The sequence below is a fragment of the Cygnus olor genome, chromosome 3, assembly GCF_009769625.2.
Source record: "Cygnus olor isolate bCygOlo1 chromosome 3, bCygOlo1.pri.v2, whole genome shotgun sequence".
In the NCBI taxonomy this organism is placed as follows: Eukaryota; Metazoa; Chordata; class Aves; order Anseriformes; family Anatidae; genus Cygnus; species Cygnus olor.
In genome coordinates, this window is record NC_049171.1 from 91,760,274 (window position 1) to 91,785,666 (window position 25,393).

Below are 25,393 nucleotides of genomic sequence, written 5' to 3' on the forward strand. Positions count from 1 at the left end.
ACATTCAGCGCAACTTTACATATTGTTCATTTAATTTCATTACAGCTAATTATACCTTCTCGAACCACCCTAAGTAAGTTTTCACTTTGTTGGTGTTTACAGCCCTGAAAATTGTAGATCATTATCAAAACCTTCCTCCCCTCTGCTGCCACTCAGGCCGCTGTACATATTCAACTTTTCTCATTTTTAGATCAAACTTTGCAACTTTTTAACATTTTCTTGGTTTTTGAACTGACTCCAATTACATTTACATTTTTCTGGGGACGGTGCCCCGAACCAGATGCACTAATACAAGTGGAGACCCATCAGGGGTGTATTCAAGACAGTCTGGTTTCATTTCCATTTTGGAAAACAAAACAAAACAAAACAGAACTGTAATTTTGTTAACGCTACCAGATGTTTTGCTATCGCCAGCAGAAGTTGAAAAAAAGACACGACACCACGAACCTATGGGGAAGAAGTTCTCTGAATGCAAAAGGCAAGCTTACTTTTGCCCCTTCTATTAAAAATACGTAATTCAAAGCTCTGTTTGCAACACTCGGATTCCCCAAGTTTCTGCCTCTTCAAGGCATACGTTCCAGGGACAAGGTCTAAAACCAGAATTCCTTCTATCTGTTAAGCTACAAACAAGTTCACGGCACACACGGAGAGAATTGAACCCATTTGGTCCAATGACAGGGAGCCCAGGAGGGCTCCCAAGTACAGCTAATGGCACTCATTTTGTTTCCAGAGATTTAGAGCAAGGTAACACTCTGTTAGGAAACGTTTAAGCCTTTTTTAAACGAAAATGTAGCAGCCTTTTACAAGTAGACTTGGAAGTGCCTTGTATACGTGGAAAGGGCTGCTAAGTTAAAACAGTTTGCCCACAGCAGCATCTGGCAGCTTGTTTACAGCAGTCAGCAACTTAGGTGTCAGGGAACAAGGTGTAATGAGGGCGGATAACTAATGTTTACTAATAGCACCATCTATAATTTATTGCTATTTTCATCAGCTTATGTGCCATCGGAAGCCAAAATAGCGGTGGCTGGGGACCAGAGAAGGAAGGAGGGCCACAAAACTCGGAGGGAGAAGCTCCTGTCAGTCAGTGCCAGGCTATTGCATGTATACTTCCAGAATCGTGTGCCATTCAGCAAAGGAGAGTCGTTTCACTCAGCCTTGGTAAGAAATAGTACTAGCAGCTCTTGTATAATTCATTTTATCCACAGATCTCGCTACACTTTAAAAAGCAGAACATTGTTATTCCTGTTTTGTGGGTGTGAAACTTAGGCAAGTCATTTTGCCTTTTTTTTTGCCTCGGGTCAGCCAAGAAGCCAGTGGCAAAACCAAAAATAGAGATCAGCTCAATCCACGAGCACACGCTGTCTTCTCATTTAAATTCTACAGTAAGTAGAATGGTATCAAGTCTCAATTCATCTTCCTTCCTTAGGGTGTTTTAGGAGATTATAGCTTATTCTAAATAGAATTTGTTTCCACAAAAAGCCAATATATTTTTAGACGAAGATTAACAATTGTGACATCCCAGCAGGCATCTGCTAATAGTGCTGCTCTGAGTTCATATGCATTTTCAAGAAGCATGTTCAGCCATACACATTCTTGTTTTAACAGTGGCTAGACCACGACTTGATTCTTCTCTCAGTTATGTTGGCATCGACAAGCAACTCCAACGAAAGCAACGTAATTACACTGGTGAAAAAACAGGCTTGGTGAGATGAGGATCTGGGCCTCGGTGTTTCAAGTAGGACAGCAAAACAACTGCCTGTGGGAATCCAACAGCTTGCCAAAGACGGGAAGGTCACCTTTTTTATTGTTTTGATGAAAAGGCACAAGGCAAAGGGCAAAGGATCAAGTTGGAACAGTGATTTGTAATTAGCCAATTTTAAAAATAGGCTAACAGACTAGGCAAGAACACACAGCAAGTTCCTGTAGCTCACTGTAAACAAAAAGAACCACCTCGTTGCATTTCAGGCATGATCGCTGATCCTTTCAGAACAATTCTCCTCTCCAGAAGCCTGTTTGTATCTTCAATATTAAACAAATTCAAAGTCCTGATCTCTATATATAGCCTGGAGGTTTCACTTTCACTGACACAGGTATGTATTCAAGTTTCTTTCTTCCCCCCCCCCAGCCCAATACAATGTTGTTCTCTTGTCATTTAATTCTGCAACTGCACTAACTTTCGATTCACATCAGACAATTTTAATGAGCATTTCAGGCTTCTGTTATGAGCAGGCAATGATGAGTAATCTGTATGATTAAGGAACCCTATAAATTCTTGGCTTATTGATGGTACCACAAAGAATACTCATAATGGCCTAAAAATGATGAAACAGCTAATGTTACTCCAAAACTAGGCTAAATAAGTTAATTAGAAAAAACTGTCACGCCGGTTTTCAGAATTGTTACATAAAATGTTTTGTAAAGCTATTTACAACTTCGACATAATTTGAAAATGCTGACCTGAAAAACTAAATTTAAGTTACTAGCCAACAGACCGCTCTCAGCTCGTGTGACAAATTCTGCTCAGCATTGAGAGGATAAACGGTATGAAGAATATTGATCTCGTATCTTAGCAGTAACCAGAAAGTAAACTTGAAATCCCCTGACACTTACTAGATGGGACATAAAATGACTGTATAATGTTTTGCAAGTTGTGCACAGTACTACTGAATCATATTTATAGAGGAACTTTTACACTGGAACATCCTGAAACACTTCGGACATTACAAATAAAGGAATATAGTCACTCAAAATTTCAAGAATTTTTACAAAACGGTATCTAAACGTAGGAAGCACATGGCAACACTACCCACGGGTTTTCATGGGAAACGAATAATCTTACATCCAGTCATGCTTCAGGGATTTGGGGTAAATAAGAGCACACAAGTAAGAATTCTGCCACTGCAATAACTTCAACCCTTTGTCCAGTGTGTGCCACGAGAGCTCTTAAAGGCTAGAGCTGGTTAGCACATGTATTTTTAGATAGACGTCCCTTAAGGAGGGCAGCGCTAGAAAAAGAACAGAACCCTTTACTACCTTGTTGAAGCACTGAATCAGAGGTGAAAGTACAACTTACTGAGTCATTAAGGCCACTTTCCATGGTGTTCTGGGTTTTCTTGAACAGTTCCCATCTAAGTAGCGACTAGATCGTAATCAGAGGAAGAGTCTGAGGGAAGGAGGAAGGGAAGGGAAAGATGTACAGAAGCAGCATTTGCATAAACTAATCCTGAAATTAATCCTGGTTTGCTTCTGATTCCTGACACCTAACCGGTGTCTGTTCAGCGTTTTCAACACATGAGAGTACCACAAAGATGCATTTTTACCACCAGCCTAAGCTGCTGCAAAACCATGCTGATACAGTAGCATTTTCCCAATGTTTATCTTCCATTGCCCTTACTGCTCAGGGAGCTTACTAATGCAAAATCTGTGGTTTTCCCCCCAGGTCATTTTAACTAGGATCAGCAAACTGACCGAAGCTGGTATACAGCAGGCACGGTGGGCTGGGACGGAGGAGGAGGTGAGTGAGGGGACGCTGCCTGCACCAGCCGTGCTGCTTTCTATGCTGAAAATGCTGAATGCTACCTAACGAGGGTTTGCGTTATGAGTACGGTATGCTCAGCTCAGCAGGTATGTGGAAGAAAAGCAGAAAGCATCAGTGTATTCCTGAGAAAGGACGTGGTTTTGGTGTGCATGAGAAAGGAAAATAAGTGAAAAAAAAAAACCTACATTGACATTTCTCTTCAGAAAAAATAGGAAAAAGAAAACAATGCTCTCATCAGGCAATTCAGAGGGAAGAGAATTTGTATGTTAGATGGGATGTCACGTTATCTAAGATGACTGTCATGTGCAGAGTATCAAAAGAAAAAGTCAAACTTTTTTTTTTCTCTTGAGGAAAGGTGAAGATAATCCGGGGTATCAAAACAGTAGCAGAAACGCTGCATGTCAAAGTGTCTTAATAAAACAGAACACGATGTAAAGGCCTAGAATTTAGCTTTGATTCTGTTCTCTTTGAATCCCTCAACAAAACTGGCTCCTTCTCCCCTCCTGGGAATTCCCTAGAATGGGGAAAATCCCTGTGAGATTAGAGTAGGTGTAACTAGCCACTGTCTAGTACATACAATTTGCTGGGCTTTCATGATCCTCTGAGCTGACAAATACAAAGGAAAGAACAGTTCTTGCCTCTAACTAGGAATATTAGTACATCATTGTGGTGAAAAAGCCACCGACCTCTTTTGGATCTGGCTTAACATTTTGGTTTAGCCTTGGTCTCTTTTGTCTCGCATAATTTTTAAAGATTTGAACATGTTCTATGGGAAAGTATCCATAACGCTGAGACAAAAAGACCACAATTCTTTTCAAAATCTGATGGTCTTGACTCGGTCGTGCTTTCATCCCTTTTAATAATCCACTAAAACATCTTATTAGAACGTAGACATTTTTCAGGATTTGTGAAGAGACTACCTCAGGAACTTAACTACAGCTTGATTTAAATACAGGGCTATCAGGTTCTAGGTTCTTAGTCTCACTTCACATCTCTAATGATTGAAAAAATCATTAGGAGACAATTAGAAATAATAGGAAATATTCTACGCATTCTTCCCCCTATTTCCCTGAATGTGACAAGTCTTTCCTTAACAAAAGGTAACTTTTCAGAAAATTCATATTATTGGTTATCATTTCTTGTATGTTTGATGGTCTGGTACCTACTGTAGTGCACAGTAATGAATAGTGGAAAAATACCACCCAAATTGTTACCTGGAAAAATAATTGAGGGTTAAAGAACAATCCCTTCACAGGACAGTGCTGATGGACCGTGGCAGTGTGAGTTGCAAAAACTTTACCCCATCATCCAGCTGAGGGTTTTTTAAAAACTTCTTTGATTTTCCACAACTACAGTCTGTCACTGCAGTGCAAACAAGTGAATGATGAATTGGTGCAGAGCAGCAGGAATCTTTTCAATCAGGGAAAAGAGGTATTTTATCAAACGTATTTATATATATTTTAAAGGCAGACTATTTCATAGATCTCGTTACTGAATGGATCAACAGCTGACCTGACACAAGTGGTGAAAATCTCTAGGACGGGAGAAAATGAAACGAATGGCTGAGACTACAGGATTTCAAGAGTGGTATCGTCTTATATGAGTTTTGACTCTTCCAAAATATCATTGTGCAATCACAACCTCAATTTAAAAAGACCAAAACACATAACCTGCAGAACGAGAACGGATGTCCACGGCTCTTCAACAAGAACTTCCATGAATATTTCTGCTGACCCACTGCACAGAAGGAAATTTTACCGCACTAGATCTTAAAAGATGTAACAAAGAAGGCACCCAGATGAATATCCTGAAGCATTTGCGGTAGCACACTGTGGTGCACATCACTGAAATGACGATATCACCAAGAGATCAAAATTCCTAAATTATGTTAGGAGCATGAAAACTTCAGCACAAAGGAATTATTTATTGGACTAACTGCCAAAAGTAAAAAGTTTTCTCATGGAACAATTAGCTTTTCCTTACATCTCTAGCAGTTAACTTTTTGGAAAAAGGTGGGCACACTGATGCTTCCATAATCTGTGGAATGTGTGATTCTGAACTTGAAGCTCTGAAGAGATTCAAAACCCCAAACCAAACAGGAATGTATCTTCAGATATTTAAGTTTAACAAACATTCCATCATTCGTACCAAACATCTGTTTTGTGTTTAGGAAAGATTGTGGAAATTTTCAAAATTACTACTCGCTAACTTTATTTCCCTCCCACGTTGTTCTTCATTGATGTCTCTCGATTACATTATTTTTGGAACTGCAGTTACATAATTATTTTCAAGGCAATGTGATGGTGATGTTAGAATAGGCTGTCTGAAACATACTGTACTCACCCAGGACTGAAGAAGGCTGCCTACGGTTCCTATGCTGAACAGAACGTTGTATCACGATGAAATACCAGGCTTAAAGCAGAAAAAAACAACACAAATCAAAATAACCTTTGCAACCCAAGCAAAGGGTGATCTTTACATGCCCCAGGATGGATTTAGATATATGGATACCCTGGATATACGTACAGGCAGGGGGACGGGAGGTTGGAGAGCAGCCTGTTTCACTCATGCAGAAAAAAGATTGCCTGCTGACCCCCTTACAAATTTGGTCCTCTGTCTTTTATAGGTAAAAATAAAAAGGACTGCCCTTCCCTGCTCCCCGTTGCTCTCCCCGTTATGTATTGGGATTTTGTGCAAAAGCATGTTGTGCTTTAGGAACTACGATATTAAAAGCAACATCATAGATGTGTTTTCACTACACAGTCATTAAGACACAGTACAGCACAATCCAAATGCTACTCATTTTCTCCAGTAAGAAGTTGCTCTAAAAGCTTGTACCCAAGAGAATAATTTTGACGAATCAGAAGTTTTTCATCAATTTTCTAAGTACAGTGCCTCCCACAGAATCCAGATGGGTCACAAATGAAAAGTATAAACAAAAGAATACTTAGTTTACGTATGCTGACCCAATTTATCATAGATAAAAAAGGCAATCCATATAAGTAATATGCCAAATTCTCATGCTTTCACTAGACAAGTTTTTACTTTGAAACTAGCTTACCCTTGATTTACCACTAAAAAACTGTACCTGAAATTCTATCTAATTATAAAGGCATCTCCTACAGCCTTGGATTACAATAACATCAAGGTTGTGGGGCAAATATGAGAATCTGCACTGTGCAGGGGGTGCTGGAGTTTTGCTGGCAACGCCTACCTCAGCCAGGGCAGGCAGGCACCTCCTCTACCTAACTGCCTTCACCTTTTGTACCATTTAAGTTCCCTTGTGAAAGACAGATCTCTAAATATCAGAAAGATGTCAATCTGCATACCCCTGGCTTGTTACACCTGCCAGCAGACAACTCTCATGTCTCTAGTAATGCCCAGAATTTCACGAGCAACGGGGAATGAAAACTGAAGGAATATCTGCTCCTTTTCACTGCCTCGATACGGAGCACTAATGAGCTCCAGCAGCTGCTTTTCCCCAACAGGTCATTTTCTTCTTCTGCCTGGCCAAAAAAGAAAAAAAAAAGATTGAATAATACTAGCAGGATATTCCCAATGAATAATATTAACGGGATCAAGCAATTAGAAGGAAGAAGGTATATTCACTCTCCTTACAGCTAAGAACTTGGAAAATGCCTGCCTTTCCACCCAAGTACTGAACTTCATCTCTCTTCTTTTCCTTTCCATCTTTTGTTTTCTTTCTGCTGTGTATACTATCAAGTTTTACGCATTTTATATAAACAGGGACCTGAGAGAGGATAGAAGTATAGAAAGTGATGGATAGAGTAAATTAGCAAAAGGGAATTATGATTCTTTGGAAGCAACGTTATTTTTGGAAAGATGAGAGGCAGGAAAAGAGCAGTATGAAAAACAAGTGCACGGTAAGAACATGATGCAGAAAGATAAGAACAAGAGGTGGAGGCAAATAAGAGGAAATCATACATGGTTCAGGGATGGCATGCTATTGATCTAGTATGGGTAAAAAAGGGAGAAAAATGGACTAAAGTCAGAAATGGAAAGCAGAAATAATGAAACCCATAAGGGAACACACAACTGATATATTCGGGAACATTACCACCTTATTTTATAATTAGTTGTCACAAAGATCAACGTGTTCTCTGAAGCTGCACCTACTTAGGCAACACACCGGTGAAAAATCTTTCTGCGTCTTCTCCAGGCTCCAAGTGTATGTTACTGGGCTGGGAAGGAACCGGGGACGGCAGCATCAGATAACTTACTGGAGCCTGATATAGGGGCTAACAACCGGAGCCTTATAAAACAAGCAAACAAAACCTTACTAGCAAACTCCTGTGGAAAGAACAGCTCAGACAGCTCCCAGAGGCAAGAGCATATATATGCCTGCCCAGAGTGGTTTTACACAAATTTGTTACCATCGACTCCGTACGATTCTTCTTGCAGCTTTTGATTTGTGCCAGCAGCTCTTCAGCATCAGGAGTACTAAAATTTACCCAAAGACATTTATGTCTCGAAATGCATCTAGGAAAACAGCTATTTGCATTAAGAGAACAGCCAGCAAGTAATTCGTTAACAAGACAGAACAGAAGTATTAATCATATCATTCTGTGGCTCATTAAGGCGGGAGAAAATACAACAGCCTCAGTGCTGGGTGTTAAAATGCAATACATAACAATTGTATTTATTGTGGCAAATATTTTCAAAGGAGTTTCTTTAGAAAATCTCCCCTTTGACTGCAGTGATTCTTGTATGGCAAACAGCTCCAGACTGAAAAGGCAAGAGATGCATTATTTTAAATAGTCAAAAAGACAATTTCCAGTAAGAGTGCGGAAAATCACCCAAACAATAAAAACTGTGGAAGTTATATGACAAAAGAGCAGGGCAAGAAATTATAGATACAGTAACAACCTAGTATCCAATCTGTGTCATGGGAGTACAGCAGAAGCCCAAGGAACACCCTGAAGTACCGACAATACCAACATCCAGTGCATTGCTGGTTTGCATTTAATTATTTGCAACTGCACAGCATCCAGGGACTCTACCAAAAGCAGAAGACCACAGAGTTGTGCTGTCTGTGAAGGAGGATGTTATAATGGGAAGCAACGGCCACGTGCTATTTGCACAGTGCTGAGACAAAATTCCTGTAGCAGAAATTAAAACAGACCCTTCACTCCTGGTGTTGATATCGGAAAAATGGCAAAAAAGCTTTTATCCCAACAACCTCTTTCCCTGATCATAAGGTTACTACTTGCTGGCTTTCATTGTCTTCATACAGAGGGATCGCTCTGGGTTCTCCAGAGGCAGGTGAAGCCTCAGCACCAATGCAGAACGATGGGGAAGCTGGACGCTGGGGCTGCTGTAACATCACCTCACTATATGCCCAGTAAATATGGGCCAGGTCCGCTGTGGCACTTCAGTCTCCAAAAAAACTGCATACAATAATTCCCTCTCTCTTTCCTTCTCTCTTTATTCCATTCCAGCCTGGCATCGCCTGGTTCTGTCTCCATGATCTGCAGTGGGAAAAGGAGCTTTTTTGTACGGTAGCATCTAACGTGGTAATAATTTCAGGGAGAACTTTTTCACATCCTGGATGTTCAGAGAACATGGATACAAGCAAGTCTTGTATGTAATTAGGGCACAGCATTTTGAGATTTTCTTGTAACGCTCTGCCCCAGATTATTCAAGCAGGTATTTTATGAGAGTTCAATTCTATTATGTGGGAAAGCAGGCAGGACGAAATGCGCACAGGAGAAGTAGACTTCTGTAATTAAAGTACGTAACCAAAGAAACGGCTACCAATTTTGCCTCACGTTGCAATACCCTGACTGACGACCTCCCTTCTCTGGAAACTTTTATCTGATCTCTTTTCCCTCTCTCTTCGCACTTGTTTAGGAAATTCTACCTCCTTGGCTTAAAGATTCCTAAGTATTTGAAGGGACGAAGTCAGTAGTGCTGTGAATCCACCGCTTGCATCTTGCGGCAGTAGCAACTGCTCTAGCACTGGACTCATTTCAAATGAATGAATTTTATTTTGCCATCACGGTGGTGAAACCAGCCTCTGCTGTCACCAAACCACGAGCAAGCACGCACATATTGAGGAAGGCTCACCAAAGAGATTCAGCTACCGATAGCTGGCAAATAGGGCACGCATTAAAGAGATGAGAAGACCGATAGGCGCATTGTTCTACTTTTGTGGGTAGTGTCTAATAGTTTACTGACCTCCAAGGGGGAAAAATGCCAGTCACATGAGACTGGGAATTGGCGGTGCTGTGAGCGAAGCCAAGAAGTGGCTCTGAATAACATAAACCAACGAGGAGTGCCAGAGTGTTTCAGACAAGTGCTCTTTGCGTGGCGAGAGAACACAAGATGGAGTAGCTGATTTTCTTCTCCCACTTGGAAAATACACCCCCAAAAACTTATCACCTGCTAGGATCAAAATGTTTCTGGATTCATTTACTCCATTACCCAAGTGAACTCTCTAGAGAATTAAGCAATAGTTTCCTTGCCTCATATGGTCTAAACCTAAAAGCTTGGTAAACATTAGCTTTATCTCACAAACCATAATTTTTAATTGCTAACACACATAGGAAGGGCATAATCCTCCGCTGATGATATCATAGTCTACTGCCATGGAAATGACTGCAGTACCATAAACACAGGTTTAAGATGACCTCACTTTAGTAGGAAAGAGGGAAATTTCAGAGGAATGTGAATGGCATTGGGAATAAACACCCAGAGATACTATGCAGTGAAAACACTCTCTTACTAGCTGGGTAAAGTACAGAAGAGGAAGACGACAGCGAGGAGAGCAGCGTGGGAGCTCTCCTGTCCAAGCACCGTATCACTGCCTCTGGATTTTCGAGCACAGAGCCCTCTGAACTCATGTCAGGGTTCCTCTCCATCAACCCGCTGCAGACAGGAGTGAAATCCCTGCCCTGACAGGCTTACAGGGTAACCACATGAGCATGAACAAAGCATGGCTCTGAGAACGCAGGGCAGGATCACAGAACAACACTGGAGCTGGAATGCTTCCTAGAATGAGTAAGTGCCTCAGAAGTGGGAGGAAGAGAACCATACAGCCTCTTGAAGCACACAAAATAACATGAAGTCAGACGCAAATTCAGAAGTACACTCGCAGTGTGGCAAGTGCTAAGCACTTTGGCAGCAGCTCAGGAAAATCCATATATTTAACCTTCAGCTCTGAAGTAACCGGAGAGGCGTCAAACAACTGATGGATTGGAAGCCGAAACCTGTGGGTGAGCTCCGTGTCGCCGTGAGCTGGGAATGTTGAGTACCGTGCAGGACCCTGAGCTGGGATGAGAAAAGAGCTTGAGCTGGGAACAGGGAGTGGAGAAATGTGGAAGGCGATAATGATCTCACTTAAGGAGAACCTTTCATCTTGAAGGATCTCAAAGCAATTTACAAACTTAACCAGACCAGACACTGCAGCTGGTAGGAGCAGAAGCAGACATCTGGGAACTCATTCATGGGAAGGAGGAGGTAACAGAGGCCTTACTGGGTGCTGGATCTTCCAAAATGCTGTTGCTGGGAGAAGATAGCAGGGCTAGAGCAGAGCTTTGCTCTGCACCTTGCCAAGCAGCCCTGTGAGAAAGCTGCAGAAGGCAAGCAGGCAGCCAGGGCTGGCAGAAAGAGCAGCAGAAAAACAGGGGCCCTCTGGATAGCTGGGGAGCTGTCACTGTTAGCCTTGTAGCTTCCCTGCCTGGTTTCTCAGCCCCAGCTCCGCAGCTTCTTCACGCCTCCTGCAGTAAAACCTCATGCCTTGCCTGGCATTTCCGCCCGTTCAAAACCTCTTTCCTACCTCTCTGCAAAGGCGACTCCACCCACTCTTGCTCCCCAAACTCCAAAATGTTTCCCAAATGAGCAGGAGGACAAGTAATGGGAAGAAATGACTTCGGCTACGGCATTTATGTCGTGCAGGCCTGACTGCAGTACCACGAGGGGTGTTCTTTAGCTCAAAAGCACCAGCAAATACATACTATTAAAACTGAGGTAGGTAAGTCTAAAACATGAGAGTCTCATTAGTGACTGCTGAAATGGGGTCGCTTTCGGAGGGGAGGACAGCACCTAACTGCAGCACGCAGGAGATCAGTGCTCGATATGGTGAGGCCAAATAAAAGGCAGGGAGGTTGCACTTACATGGAATCCAGAAAGCAACGCTTCAGTTCCACTTAAGTTAAAAGACACTGCGTGATCAGCTTAACATCCCTATTTCCCAAGGCTTTTAAAACTTCCACGTCTCCGTTTAAGAAAGGGAAAAAAAAAACCGTTTTCCTGGATAAGAGCCAAAGACAAGTGTCGAGCAGGTGTTCTAACACGACCGGCCCTCCTCAGACAGCATCCTCTGCTACACAAACAGCAGTTTCTTTCAGAAAGTGCCAGCTCTGCTCAGTGGTGCGCTGTCTCTTCCTTGTGGTTCGTAACCTTGGCTGCAAACGCGGCTCTTCTAATGGGTTAAAAACAGCCCTTGGTGGCCTTAGCCTAGATATCTTGTGTTAATTTGAGTAAAATCCACCCGGACCTTTTCCTCCCCACCCTGCTTCACCTCTTTAATATTTTGTTATTGTTTTGTGAGAAGCACTTTGCTGGAAGCTTTTCATGTCTGGACTGTGATACCCAATACTTTTAGCCCAGTAAAACATTAAACTGTGTTGCACCCTAGAATAAACCTATCACTTAGATTTCAGGGGGCAATTTAATTAATGTCACATTACAATTTACTGAAAAGCCTCTTCTGACACAAATGAGCTTTGGATCGATCAGGCCCTGCATCAGATGAGCAATGTCTGAGCCATTTCTGGTATTCAAACCTGCATATAAATAGAACAATTTTCTTCCTGAAGTCCATTATTAAGGATTTCATCAACTTGATTTTTACCGCATTCTTCTTTTCAGACCCCAAGATACAGCTTTCTTTCTGCCAGGGAAGAGAAGGCAGAGGGGAGCTGCCCCACACCACACTTTAGATCCTCTAAAACCAGGGCAGAGCACCAAAGCAGAGAGCCTGAGCACCCTGCATGTGCTGTACAGGCAAACTTTGCTAGGTCAGAGAAGAGGAGGGAATGAAGGCGCTGAAATCAAGCCCAGATTTTTCACTATTACATAAACCAAACAATTCACAGATGACACATTCTCTCATGCCTTGATGCCTTTCTCTGGATCCAAAAGATTAATTTCCTCAACTGGACTAAGCTTGTATTCCTTCACAGTTGTGCTTTCCCATGCTGCTGGCAACGGCAGATTGACTAGAATGAGGAGTGGCTGCTGCAGGGGAAGCATTACAGATAAAAACAAAAACACAAATGAAATGGATTTGAAGGATTCTAGAACACTTTTCTCTGCTGCTAGGAGAAGCAGAAGAGGAGAAAAAAAAAACAACATGAAAGCAAGAATAAAAACATTAAAATGTGGTGACTGTGCATGCCTGAGAAATGGTGGAAATGAGAACATGTGTGAAAGACCTGGAAACAAAGCAAAGCAGAAAATGAAGGCACACGTGAGACTTTCCCTGCTACCTCAAAAGAAACATACAAAAATTCCTTTTCACATTCCCGCAAAAGCCTGAAATCATTGTCCCAAATACTGCATTTCAAGGAAGAAAGTACATATAGAGCTTAGGATGAGGGATTTCCAAGGAGACAGGGAGTCCTTTACTTCAGCACTTCGCTGACAGTAGCCACCAATAGAGGCTTAAGAGGAGGATGCAGAATCTCCCCGCAGAGGTACCTTTGCCATTTTGCACAAGCAGAGATCGTGCTCTTAGGGGACTCGACACAGCCGTTGGCTGCTCCGGGATGTTAATTCCAGCTGCGCACTTGTCACTACAGTCCAGTCTGGCAACACACTACTTTGCAGCTCAGTGCTTTCTCCACCATTTCGTTCTCCTCTCACTGAGCACCTTCAGTCAATCAGTTTGCTTTTTGTAGAAGTTATTAACGACAGTGGTCGCAACAGGGGGCTGGAAGCCGAAATTTTTTAATTCTATTCCCTAGAGGCAATAAAGCAATCTGAGAGGAGGGAAGAGGTCCGCCAAAAACTAAGATTTCAAATCTTGAACATCCTAACAAATGTAGTTTTCCAGTATTTGGGCTGTGGTCTCGTTCTCTTGAATTCAAGTGAAAAACTGTTGCTGTTGTGACTATCCAAGGCCTTTTTTTCCATCTTACATTTTGTTCTTTGCTTCTGCTGTTTTCAATTGCCATGCCAAAGTTTCTCCTGTTTATTCTAATTGTTTTAGTGTGTCTGACTCTCATTGGTTTATATGTTTAGTCTTGTCCTTATTTAATACGAATTAAAATGCCACTGCCACGACCAGTCTGCAAATATGAGTCAGAAGAGAAACTGTTTCAATAATACTACGGACGGCACCCGTCTGGTTTGATATCTAGATCATATAGAATAATGCTGGTTTTGTTTTCTACTACTATTGCCTGGTATTGCCAATGAAGCGTTGATTGTGATTGTGACCACAAGTATGTTTTGTTCCTGGTCCTATTAAGTCAAAAGAGTGTGGTTTACTGCATGTATGTACGTGAGGCTGTTTTGATTATACTAAGTTCGCTTTAGAAAACCCACATTCTGCCACTGCAGCGCTACAGGACAATGAGAGAAGAATTTCCAATGAGAACAGTATTTTAAAAGCAAACCGCTGGGCCCCTTCCCTTTAAAAGGACGTTAAGGCACACTACCCTTTCTTCTGAATTTGATTATTTCTCAAAATGACATGCGAATGCTGTCTTCAACAGAAGGTCCCCTTTCTTTCCCTTCTCATTCATTATGTAAGGCGTAGCAAATTTCAAATTGCACATTCCCGTTGCACACAGACATTACGCTTCTTCAAATCATCGCTTTACTGCGCTGAGTAAAAACATTCGATGGTAACTCCTTGCGTTTGGTGAGTCTGGCTACCACATGGCCGATGGCGGCTTCAGGCTTATCTTTCGGACTGTCGGCACCTTGCCTCTGAAGACCTGGGAACATCTACCACTCAATGTCTGCCACCCTTAGGTTCTAGCTCTCCAGAATGAGGGTGAAGTTCTGGAGAGCCAGCGTCGCACCCCACCGGCTCGAGTTATAGCATTTAACCTCTGGCAACGCGCTTATCTTCCAGGAAAAACAGGCTTCAGTCCTGAGCGGTGAATAAGCCCGTCAAACGCAATGTGTCCAGAAATGTGCCTGACCTCCTTCACACCACTCTCCCTCCTACTGAGGTTTACTCAGTCTCTTCCAGCAGATGACAGACGGGCAGTTAGCACGCTCGCCTCGCTCTCCACATCTTCTCCTAGCTAAAACCTCAGCATAAATAACAAACTCATGAAAATCCGTCGCTCTTCTGTCCCCACTGAAACGAACCCTAGCTTTAAACCTAGAACATGCAGCCTCCCTCCACTGCAGGCATAAAAACAGTAAAGAAAAACCCTCCTGGAATCAGTCCTAATCTGGCAGTTTTTTTAATAAAGCTTGCTTATCATTCCCTGTTTCACTCCTTTGCTCCCCACTTAGAGGCATCCCTGCCCACAGCTTAATGCTTTCAGGTCATTTTACCAAGATTTCTGTAACACTGGATACATCCAAGCTCTGTCTACACAGGTACTAAATGGAGATTTCAGTCTGACTGAACACTTGCCAGCTAAATTTAAACCCATTCTTTTCCCGAGTTTATGAAGTGTCTGAAATCCTGTGCTCGTAACAGAGAATGAGGCTGGCCGTTCTTTTCCAGTTGAATCAGATTAGCTTATCACTAATAAAAAGCCCTTCGCTGCTCCTTAAGTAGAGGCTAATACTGGTGAGTCAGATACATTCTTGTGATAGCATTTGTTCAGTTCAAGAAACTCTCAGCTGACTGAAGAGTGAAAGAGCTTTTTTTTCAACCACTTAATCTCAGTGTTACAGCATCTATGGCTACAGCCCACAGTTTAATCTCTAGTTACAGTACGGCCAGCTAATGAGCCTTCAGATAAGTGCCTGCATTTCCATCACAGCAAACTTGAAGCTAAAAAAAAGCATGGGAGCTTTCTATTTGTTGGCGTTGTTTGTTTTGTTTTGTTTAACTGTCAAGAAAAAACCCAGGCCCATGGTGGTCAGTAGTGCTTAAAGTGGCAGGCAATTTTTGAAGTTGTTTTTTCTTTCCACATTTCAGAGAGAAAGGAAAAGGAATTTCTTGAGATTAAAGCACCATGCCTTGTGTTTCAACGTAACGTCACAAGCATCTGATCACTCACACACACGTAACGTCAAGATCGGTTCTCCAATATCTTACTCTGACTTACAACACAACTATTCCTCTTGGAAAACTGCCAGTGCGTGCTGCAGATTACATACAGCATTAAATCTTTCTGACATAGGTTCTACAATTTTTAAAGTGTTTTTACAGTGCACGTCTATGACTACATTGCACTTACTCCCCAGCATAATCTTCTAATCACGCCTTCTACACTTTCTTGACCCACAGGCTTTGATTGTCTGCTGATTCACATTGAGGAATTGCATTTTTTTTTTTACTGCAGAATTCCCAGCAGAGCAAGCTGATGCAGTCCAGACACATACGCTTTTAAATCCTATGTTAACCAAGTCTGCATACATAGTTTAAAACCAGATGTGTTTAATATAGTGCAAATAAAGGACTGGTTTGCAAGTTTACGGGGGCTGACAAGGTCGGGCCGTTTAGGTTAGCATTTGCACCGTTGCCAACTCTCGCAGTTTTGTTTGAATTCTTCCGATATTTAGTATTCATTATAAAACCCAGGCTGCTTGGACCAAAACTTTGTTTTATTTTTTAAAAAGTTTCTAAACCCTACCTACGCACCAAAAAATGACAATGAGGACCAAGTACCTCCTCCTGAAAGCAAAATGCCCAGAAAATGAATCAAGAGGAACGAAGACGTTCCTTAAAATAAATAAATAAATAAGTAAATAAATCAGTTTAAAAAGCAGAGGTGCTTGGTTTCCTGAGGGCTTATTTCCGTTTCTTGATCTGAATGGCTGCGAACAGCTCGGCAGGCTTTCTCTTTCTCTCTCTCTCGCTGTCCCATGAACTGAAACCTGTAAATAATCAACTTCTGACCTAATTTTTTTTTTTTTTTTTTTTTTTTTTTCACGGGCTGGAGTTTCTTTCCGACATTAAGCTTCCCTCCTCGCTTTTCTGGCGGACCCAAGTGCTTTGAACCGAGGTGCCCCAGCCGACCACCTCCGGTTACCTTCGCAAACCGTTTCGGACTCGCGTGCTGACGGGGAGCGGCAGAGCCGGAGGTCTCCCAGGCAGATCGCTGCGGGACGCGGCCTGCCTGCCTCCTGCCTGCCTCCTGCCTGCCTCCTGCCTGCCTCCTGCCTGCCTCGGAGCCCCCCGGCCCCGCAGTAACGAGGCCGGGACCCCCTCCCCCGCTCCCCCGGCGAAGCGGCGAGCAGGCGGCGGGTACTGACCTGACGAGGTCTGTGACGCAGGATCCCACCACCACCACCTCGGCGGCCATGGGGCCGGGCCTGCCCTTTGCCCCCTGCGCCCAAGGCCGCAGCAGGCCGCGCCGCGCTTCCCCCGTCACCATGGCAACGCCCGGCCCCGCACGCCGGGGGCCTTCCGCCGGCAGGGCTGCCCCGCGCGAACGCCTGCTCGCGGCGGGAAAACCCCACCCCGGCAGCGCGGCGGCCGCTCGGCGCCGAGGCCCCCTCCGGCCCGGTTGCGCGGGGGGGGGTGGGGAGGCGCGGTGGTGGCGGCGGCGGGGGCGCGCACGCCGGGCGGCGGGGCGGGCGCGGGGGCGCGCACGCCGGGCGCGGCCGTTGCTAAGGGGCCGTAGGTAATGGCGGGGCCGGGGCGGGGGGGGGGAGCGGGCGGCCCGCAGCGCCTCCAGCGGCCCCGGGGGAGCGGGGGGAGCCCGACCCGGGCCCGTGTCGTGCCCCTCCGGGGGGTAAAAGCCCCCAGGGGGCGGAGGGGAGGCTCCCCGCGGGCTGAACGGGGGCGCCCCGGGCCCGCCGTGGCTGGAGGCCGGGCAGGCCGCAGGGCTTCACCCCGAGGAGGAGGAGGGGGCTGCGGGGCTGCAGGGCTGCGGCTGGCCCCTGTGCGGTTCCCGGTGCCGGGTTCCGGGAGGGAAGCAGCCTGGCGAGCTTTAATGTCCTGTGTCTTTCTAGGTTCGTTTGATTTGCGCGCTCTTCCCAGTAGCGCTGGGGGGAAAAATGGTGTGCGTGGGGGCTAAGCTTTGCAGGAGTTACGCTGTTTTGTTATGGTTTGTAAAGCCCGCTGTTTACAAAATAAACGCGTGAGTTGAACCCAGAGCGAGCCTGTAAGTACCGTGTGTTAACTGGCTCGTTACATAGGAGATATTACAGATCTGGAAAAACGGTGTAATAAAACCAGGAGCCATGCCTGGGAGTCACTGACATCTTGTTTTGATGATATCTGCAGATTTTATTAATGGGAAGATAAAGAATCTCATCCCGTAATTCATTTTGGAAGGTGTCTATTCATCTTCTGTCCCCACATGTTTCTCTTTGTGTTGTGGCCTTACCCTCATAACATTCACAGTTCCCTCAAAACGTGTCACATAAGCAGAACCACCTGTGAGACCTTTGTGCATAAAACACTAGAAGGATAACTTAAATTTCAGCATGCTTCTCATGGCTTCCAAAACCTTCAGCAGTCCAGCTGTCCCCTCTGCCTGATGTTACTCTCCCTGCAGTAGAGCTGGTGGAATGAAATGTGCCCAGTTTTAGCCAGCCTTGCACAAAATCTGGCGTTTTAGTTTAAGCTCATTACCCATTCAAGCTAAGCTGTTGGACTTTGCGTTGAAATAGGTCAAGTCTGGGCTTGTGTTCTCAGCTTCTCTAGGTAAGGATAAAGGTGAGTAGGCAGTCGTTTGGGGCAGAGGAGTAACAAAGGTGAAGTAGCGTCTTGAATTGCCATAGGTGTTTGCCAAGCAAGCTTCAGTTGTTGCCCATTGTCAGGGTAAATCATGTATGTGAAGAGAGCTAGTTTTACATTAGTATATGGATGTTCACTCTTCAGCTTCTTTAGCTGCCATAAAATGTAAAAAACAGTGTATTAAAGGTAATTGCTATTTTTAGGAAATTCTTGTTATTTTTGTTCTGAAAGAGCCTGGCCTTTGCTTTATTCAGAATAGCTAGGATAAATCCTCTTTGTTGAGCGTTCATTCATACTACTTCAGTGTGAATGGCTTTCATAAGAACAAAACTCAAATGTTTAATAACTCAAATTTAACTCAAATGTAACTCAAATGTTTAATGTTGCTACCAGTTACAGGGAATGATCAGTTTGCAAAATATCCACTAGTTACCAACTAATGCTTGTAAACGGAACGTTAGAAACAACAGAGAAGTACTGTGAATGCAGCACTCCATATGCAGTGTTACTTGTGAATGTAGATGAGTAATTAAGAGGTTGTCAAGTCATAGAATAGAATCAGAATAGTCTGGGGTGGAAGGGGCCTTAAAGGTCATCTAGTTCCAACCCCCTGCTATGGGCACGGATGCCACCCACTAGTGGGTCAAGTCTCTGATTTTGTAAGGAAGTAAATACAGTCTGGAGGGCTGTTTTTCAATTGAATGGGTTTAAAAAAAAGTCCACTAATGGTCAGAGTCTAAGTATTGGGTCTTCTGCCCAACTTTTCACTGTCATTGTGACATTACACTCATTTTTTTTGTGGTTGCAGTTTTGTAAAACTGCAAAGTTCAGTTAATTTTCAGGTGGAACTGAGTGCCCAAGAACGTGATCAAATGTATTAAATTTGTGTTTTGATAGGTTGCTTACCCTTTTCTTCTTCCACTTCGCCTGCCACAGTCTGTTGTAGTCCACAGTGTCTAGCCTTTCTGCGTGGGACTGGGTTAAATTACCAGCATGCTCAGTGTCTGCATTTCATCTAAAAAGCTGCAGGTTCTTAAAGTGTGGTTAGTGACCCGACTGATTTAGCATAAGGCCATGCAATTGCAAGCACCTCTGAAAAAGCTGTGCTTAAAATTTGTATGTATGAGGCTCTTGATGAGTTTTGTGCCTGAGGATGCCTTTCAGAGCGTGGTGATATCACTGAAAGAAAAGCGGTGCTAGCCTTTGAAGGAAACCTCAAATGCTGTAAGTAGCAACCTAGCAGAGTACTGTAAAAGTAATACTGATTATGGTTATACCCATTGTAGTTGTATTAGATGTTACAAATGAGAATATGGAGGCACAATGAAGCCCTTGGTTCCATTGCAATCAGTAATTTTTTTCTCCCTTATTACTCCTATACAGCTCAAGAGGAAAGAGGAACGCCCTAAAATGTCACCTGAAGTTGCCTTGAACAGAATTTCTCCTGCTCTTTCACCCTTCATTTCCAGTGTGGTCAGAAATGGAAAAGTAGGCTTGGATGCTACTAATTGTTTACGTATTACAGACTTGAAATCTGGGTAAGTGTTTGAGTTTCCTATCCAAAAAGAACATCCAACCCCTAATAACAGTTCAGATGTCTTTTCAGGACTGATTTTTATTAGGTCAACAGGTATTTAAGCATTTCCAATATATCTGGAAGTGACATACTATCTGGATTGTTGTTTTTTTTTCTCATTACCATTTTGTATTTTGTGGAATTTAATTTGTCATATTGTTGGCAATAATAATCTTGTTAAGAGACACTTTCATTGCTGCCACTTGATAGTGCTGGTTTTCAGCAGCAAGATAGTTATAAACACTTTTTCCTTTTGTTTATCACTTGCTTACTCAATCTTTCCTGTAAATTAAAATCTCAAAGATAAATTTGTATGACCGTACCACAGTCATGAATATGGTAAGTAAGAAAAAAACAACAACAAAAAAAACACCTTTATCTGACCTTCGTTGAGATCAGTACGTCACATGGCTGTAGGCTGTAGTGTTTGAAATAGGCCAAGCTACTATTTTTAGCTTTAATTCTAGAGGGATGCTTGGTAGGTCTCAGAAGATGATGAAGTTTAGGGTCCACATGTTGAAAGGGACTCTGATGTGTAATCTCTGTGAGTAATACATGGGGGAAGTGAAATGTTAAACATAGACTTTTTCTTTGGATGTTGTGCAGAGAGGGCAGACTCTTGAGGTGGCAGATAAAGAATTGTTCAGATGAGAGGTATCAGAAATTGCTTTAGTCTTCCAGAGTTGGGCATCTAACCACATCCCTGATTGAGGTACTTCCTTGAGACTGGAGTACAAAGCCTGAAATTATTTTGGCTTAAGGTGTCTAAATCACCATTTGATGCAAGCTAGCTGTTTGTGTATCATTTTGAATGATAGCTTAATCCAATAGATCTTGAGAACCACCGTAAATCGCTATTGTTTAGAGTTTAGTTCTACTGAAACAGTTTAATGTGCTTCTGTAATCCCCTTTGTTAGGGTTCCATGGGCAGTTTGGGAGGTGCTTTTCCGGTAGTTACAATGACTTTTCGGGAAGGAGGTCTGAGTTCTATGGTTAGTTTGAAAAGAATCATTCCCTCCTCTTTAACGTGCTGTGACAGAGTGCAGGTTTGCTTGGAGGACTTAGCAGCTCTGACTTTGTGTTGTCTGGTTTGGCATTTAGGCTCGCAAATTATGCAAGGCAGACTGAGCAGTTATGTATCTGCAACTCTTGCTTCACACTCGGCCTTGCTTTCTCTTGAACTGATCTCAGAAGGCTGAGTGGGTAGCTATCTTACATTGCTCCTATTGTATCTGTGAAAAAGGAATACAAAAAAACAAAACTAGAGAGAAAGCACGGCTGTAGTCTGGTAATGAAGGCATCAGCTTGTCAGGACGTAGATAAGGGTTTTGCTCAGTGCTCACTGACTGCTTATGTTGCCTTTAAAATAATAGATAAAAATAAAGCAGTGTTTTCTAGCTGACTTTTCAGAGGTGTTTTTAGTAAGTGTCTAAAGTTTTCAGCCAGTGATCTTACTGAGGTGATCTTGAGTTTGCTTTGATAACTCTTGAATGTTTTCCAAGGGTTTATTAAACTAAAAACCTGCCCCCAGCTGTGCCTGTCAGCCAAACCCAGGGATTCAAATTCTGTAGTAACTGTATTGAATATGGAACGTAGAGTGGAAATACAGCCCCTGAGAGAGATTGTCCCACGTCTTGTTTAAAGGCATAGGCTCTGCTATATGCAAGTGCTAGAATTTTTTTTTTCTTTTTCTGGAACACAGAAATACACCTTATTTTTACGTTGAGGTTTCTGTATAGCTTGAGGTTGCTAGGAGCTGAAGTTAGCATAATCAAGATTTTACATTTATTTGAGAATATTTTTAAGGTGTTATTTTTTTGTGCAACTAAGTTTATCTAAACTGCTATTCTGAAGCATGGGTCATTAGCAAACAATTCATTGACATTTCTTTAAAATGTAAAATTTCACATGTGCAGTTTTAGGAAAGGTTTTTATTTGATGCAAAGAAATTATTGACTTATTTGTAGTAGAATGTCTTGAATTTATGTATGACTGTGGAAGTTCCATGTGATTTATTCCTTTATGATGTCACTTAGCAGATGAACAGTATAAAATTACTTAAAGAATGTAACATGGGTGCATCACAGAATTGGAGAAGTCCCATGCATAACTCAATATCTACTTCAGTGGTCTTTAACCTTTGGCATAGGAGCCTTGGGAATCCACAGACTTTCTGAGATGCTCAAGTCAATTGATTAACAAGAAAAACCGCAAACTCGCCCAAGTTGTTGATAGATTTAAATTTGCCACGGGGTATTGCTTCTAAAGGAGACCTTTGTAGGTCTCTGAGTGTCCAAAGATTGAAAACCATTAGTCTACTCTATTCTCCTATCCTGACTTAATGAAATTATTCAGACTCCTGTATACTTCTACTTTAAGCTTTTTGGAAAAAGAAAAATGACAATTTTGGGGAAGTCGGAGGCAGAGACAAATGTGGGTGATAACGGCATGAAGAAACAGAAGTGTAAGAACGTAGAGGTTGGACAGAGAGAAATGAGGAGAGCAGTTACGTTAGAGTAATGGGGGTGAGGTTCAGAATCATAACTGCAAAACTCCCTTCAGTTTCAATGGTGCTGAATCAGTCTTTGCACTTAGAAAGTGGATCTGGGTGGTGAGAAGAGGCACTAGATAAAATGTTTGAAATTAAATAAAGAGCAATTCTTGACTTCAAGTGAATGTGACCATTTGTAAGTACTGTCAGTGTAGAAACTTTTACTTGGAATGGTGACTACGTTTATTGATATATGAAAGGAACATCTCCCCACAGGCTAGCTTAAACTTATCACAGAATGTGCAGATATTTTATGATTTAACTCTTAGGTTGTGTGGAAGATTATTGATAATAAGACAATTGATATTTTGATATTGAATTGATTTTTTGATATTGACAATTGATATATTGATATAAGACAATTGATATAACCTTAAGGTGGTAAAATCTCTAAGGTAGTCATCTTGATAGCTCTTAACGTTGAAAGCAAAGACTTCTGGAAGCTTCTGGGTGCATTGATACTGATGAGAAGGTTGAGGCAAGGAACTGCTTGGCTGCTTCACTGCCATGTACCACACTGTTACTCTGATAGCAAAATAGGGGTTAATGTGGTACTCCACTTCCCTGACCAACCAGGGCTTCACAATGTGTAACGAAATATACAGTCTGAAGATCCATCCATTCTCAATTCTTAAGTTTTAGAAACTGGCACTGTGGTTCACAGGAATAATGGCAACATATTGAGTACAGTAGCATCTCCAGCCCCTTGCCTATTCAGTGCTCTGTATTCTTCATTCTCAACTCAAAAGTGGAAGGAATTGCCCTTTCGTTGGTGCAAGATCGCGTTCCAAGTTTATAGCCTATCATATGATTTGATTTTTGGTTTGCATGTGGCAAAAATATATATAAAGTCTTTAATTATTTGAAGAGCCAATCTATGTGCCAGATGCTTTTAGTAAGGAACTTACTTTCCGGTTGTTCTAACTTATTGCTAAGACTGACTTGTTGTGTGTTATAAATTGTAGTAAAGAGCTGATGTTAGATTAAAAGTTTGAATTATGATATGTTAATTTGCTTTGCTTCCGAGTGTGGGACAGAAATAGATCATAGTAAGGAAATCCTATTGTTTTGCGTTCTTTGAGCATGTAAATAATTTATAATAACACGTTACGGTTCCGTAATGTCTGTGTGTTTTACAAACTCGTTAGACAGTACTAGTCTCATCAGACACATAGATTTACATCTGTGAGTAGGGCCTTCAGGATCAAGTTCTGTTCACATGAATTACATGGCCACTGCTGATGCATGGTGAGTAAAGAAATGAGTACCCCTTAATTGGGCTCAGCAAAATGGCATGCCAGGAAAGAAGGAGACTTTTCAATGGAAACAGTAATAAAAAGTTAGGTGGTGCGTAGTTACCTGAAGTAGAATTTTATCAAGTCTGCAGGGTTATTATCTTTTTTCTTGTCAAAAGGGCTCCACAGTGAACAAAAATAGAAGATTAGTGTTAGGTCACATGTGAAATACAGCACCTTTAGCAGCATTGATTCTGATGATAAGAAAACCGTGGCAGGCATCTCTGTTGTGTTAATAAAAGACATTCTTTGAGATGTCAGAATGGATCAAAGCATTTGACTCTTGCATAGGATATTACCTTGTTCTAGACCCAAAGAAAATATTGCTGCCAATTGAGTCAATGCCGTAGACTGCATCGTTCAGTTAATCTCCAATGGCGTCTCCTTGAAACCCATCTTAATTAGATATTAAAATCTGCACATAACCAGCTGGATTATGGCTAAGGCATTTTTCTTTGCGTTTATACATACATACATTAATCATGGGAAAGAGGTTGAATAGGGAAAAGCGGTTATTAAGTAATTCAGAAATAGAAGACATTTTCCTATCTAAAGGCTGTTTAATTATTGTATAATGTAGAATCCAATTATTTAAGATGCAGCTGCTTTTCCTATGCCTTGTTACAGTGGTGCAAGACATATCTGTGGTGGTGGTTGCCTCCGAGAACTTTTTTTCCATACAGCTGTTTGAGAGCCCATGATAGAGCCTTAAATTACACTGCAAGCCTATTTGCTGTTTGAGAGCCCATGATAGAGCCTTAAATTACACTGCAAGCCTATTTTACTCAACGAACTTTATTTTTTTAATTACTTTGATGTGTTGCGCCAGGTGGAATTTCAAAATGAATGTAATGATTTAAAATTCTAGATGTTAAGATTCTGTTTTTGTAGATATCTACTCATAACAAAGTTGTAATTTTTGTACTTGTTTGGTTATACTTAATTCTTCCATATTTGTGATGAAGGTAGTTGTGGGATTTTTATGTAACTGGTTTGTAATAAGTCATCTTGGTACTTTGTTCCTTACATCTGTCTGATTCTCCATTGATCTCTGCCTCTTTTCCTGATACTGAGCTATGTTTACAATTAGTTACATTCTTGAAAGAAATCTACGTGAGGAGGGGTCAAAAAGAGTGTTGTACTACCTGGAATAGATTTTAACGTGCACATTCACTATCAAGCTGTAATAAGGTATTTTTAACTTTATTGCCCCGCTTCCCAGTGATGATTTGCCTTTCTGTGTTATCAAGTAGACTGCAATATGCTTTGGTATTTCCCTTTCTTTTGGGCATTTCCCTTTTCAAAGTATTTCATAAAATACTCACGTAAAATGCATATTTAATGTTATTTTTTAGCTGTGAAATACTATTACAGTACTGTAGCAGTTATTTAAAGCTTTCACTTCATCATTTGCCTTTGATTAATTGAAACTGAAAGATACTACTTCCATTAATTCAAGAACATTCTTAGTCCATCATTCCCATGTATAGGTAGGTTTTTTCATGTGCATTCTGTTTGCTTACAAAGTTTAACAAGTCTGACTCTTTTGAATGTGATTACCATGAAAAGTTTTTTAAATAATTAT

General features: G+C 42.0%; 2 protein-coding genes and 1 long non-coding RNA gene across 9 annotated transcripts in view; 2 read left to right on the forward strand and 1 right to left on the reverse strand.

The window, feature by feature from the left end:
• Window positions 1-17,208, reverse strand: part of RBKS (ribokinase) — a 68,017-nt gene extending 50,809 nt beyond the window's left edge. Inside the window, exon 1 of the mRNA XM_040551418.1 lies at window positions 16,955-17,208. Within this exon, the coding sequence (XP_040407352.1) occupies window positions 16,955-17,076 (122 nt within the window). The 5' untranslated portion in view covers window positions 17,077-17,208. The remainder of the gene's footprint in view (window positions 1-16,954) is intronic.
• LOC121067224 lies at window positions 208-15,294 on the forward strand. Its single transcript, XR_005818185.1, has 2 exons — window positions 208-2,090; window positions 3,440-15,294. It is a non-coding gene; the product is annotated as an uncharacterized LOC121067224 (long non-coding RNA).
• Window positions 17,209-17,224: 16 nt separating the features above from the next.
• BABAM2 (BRISC and BRCA1 A complex member 2) overlaps window positions 17,225-25,393 on the forward strand; it is a 170,001-nt gene continuing 161,832 nt past the window's right edge. For 4 of the 7 annotated variants that reach the window (XM_040551416.1, XM_040551414.1, XM_040551417.1 and 1 more), the window contains exon 1: window positions 19,770-19,924. In XM_040551416.1, the coding sequence (XP_040407350.1) occupies window positions 19,797-19,924 (128 nt within the window). In that variant the 5' untranslated portion in view covers window positions 19,770-19,796. Of the gene's footprint in view, window positions 17,326-17,450; window positions 17,657-19,136; window positions 19,416-19,769; window positions 19,925-25,393 lie in introns of those variants that run through there. The other 3 variants (XM_040551411.1, XM_040551412.1, XM_040551415.1) reach the window with 3 other exon arrangements.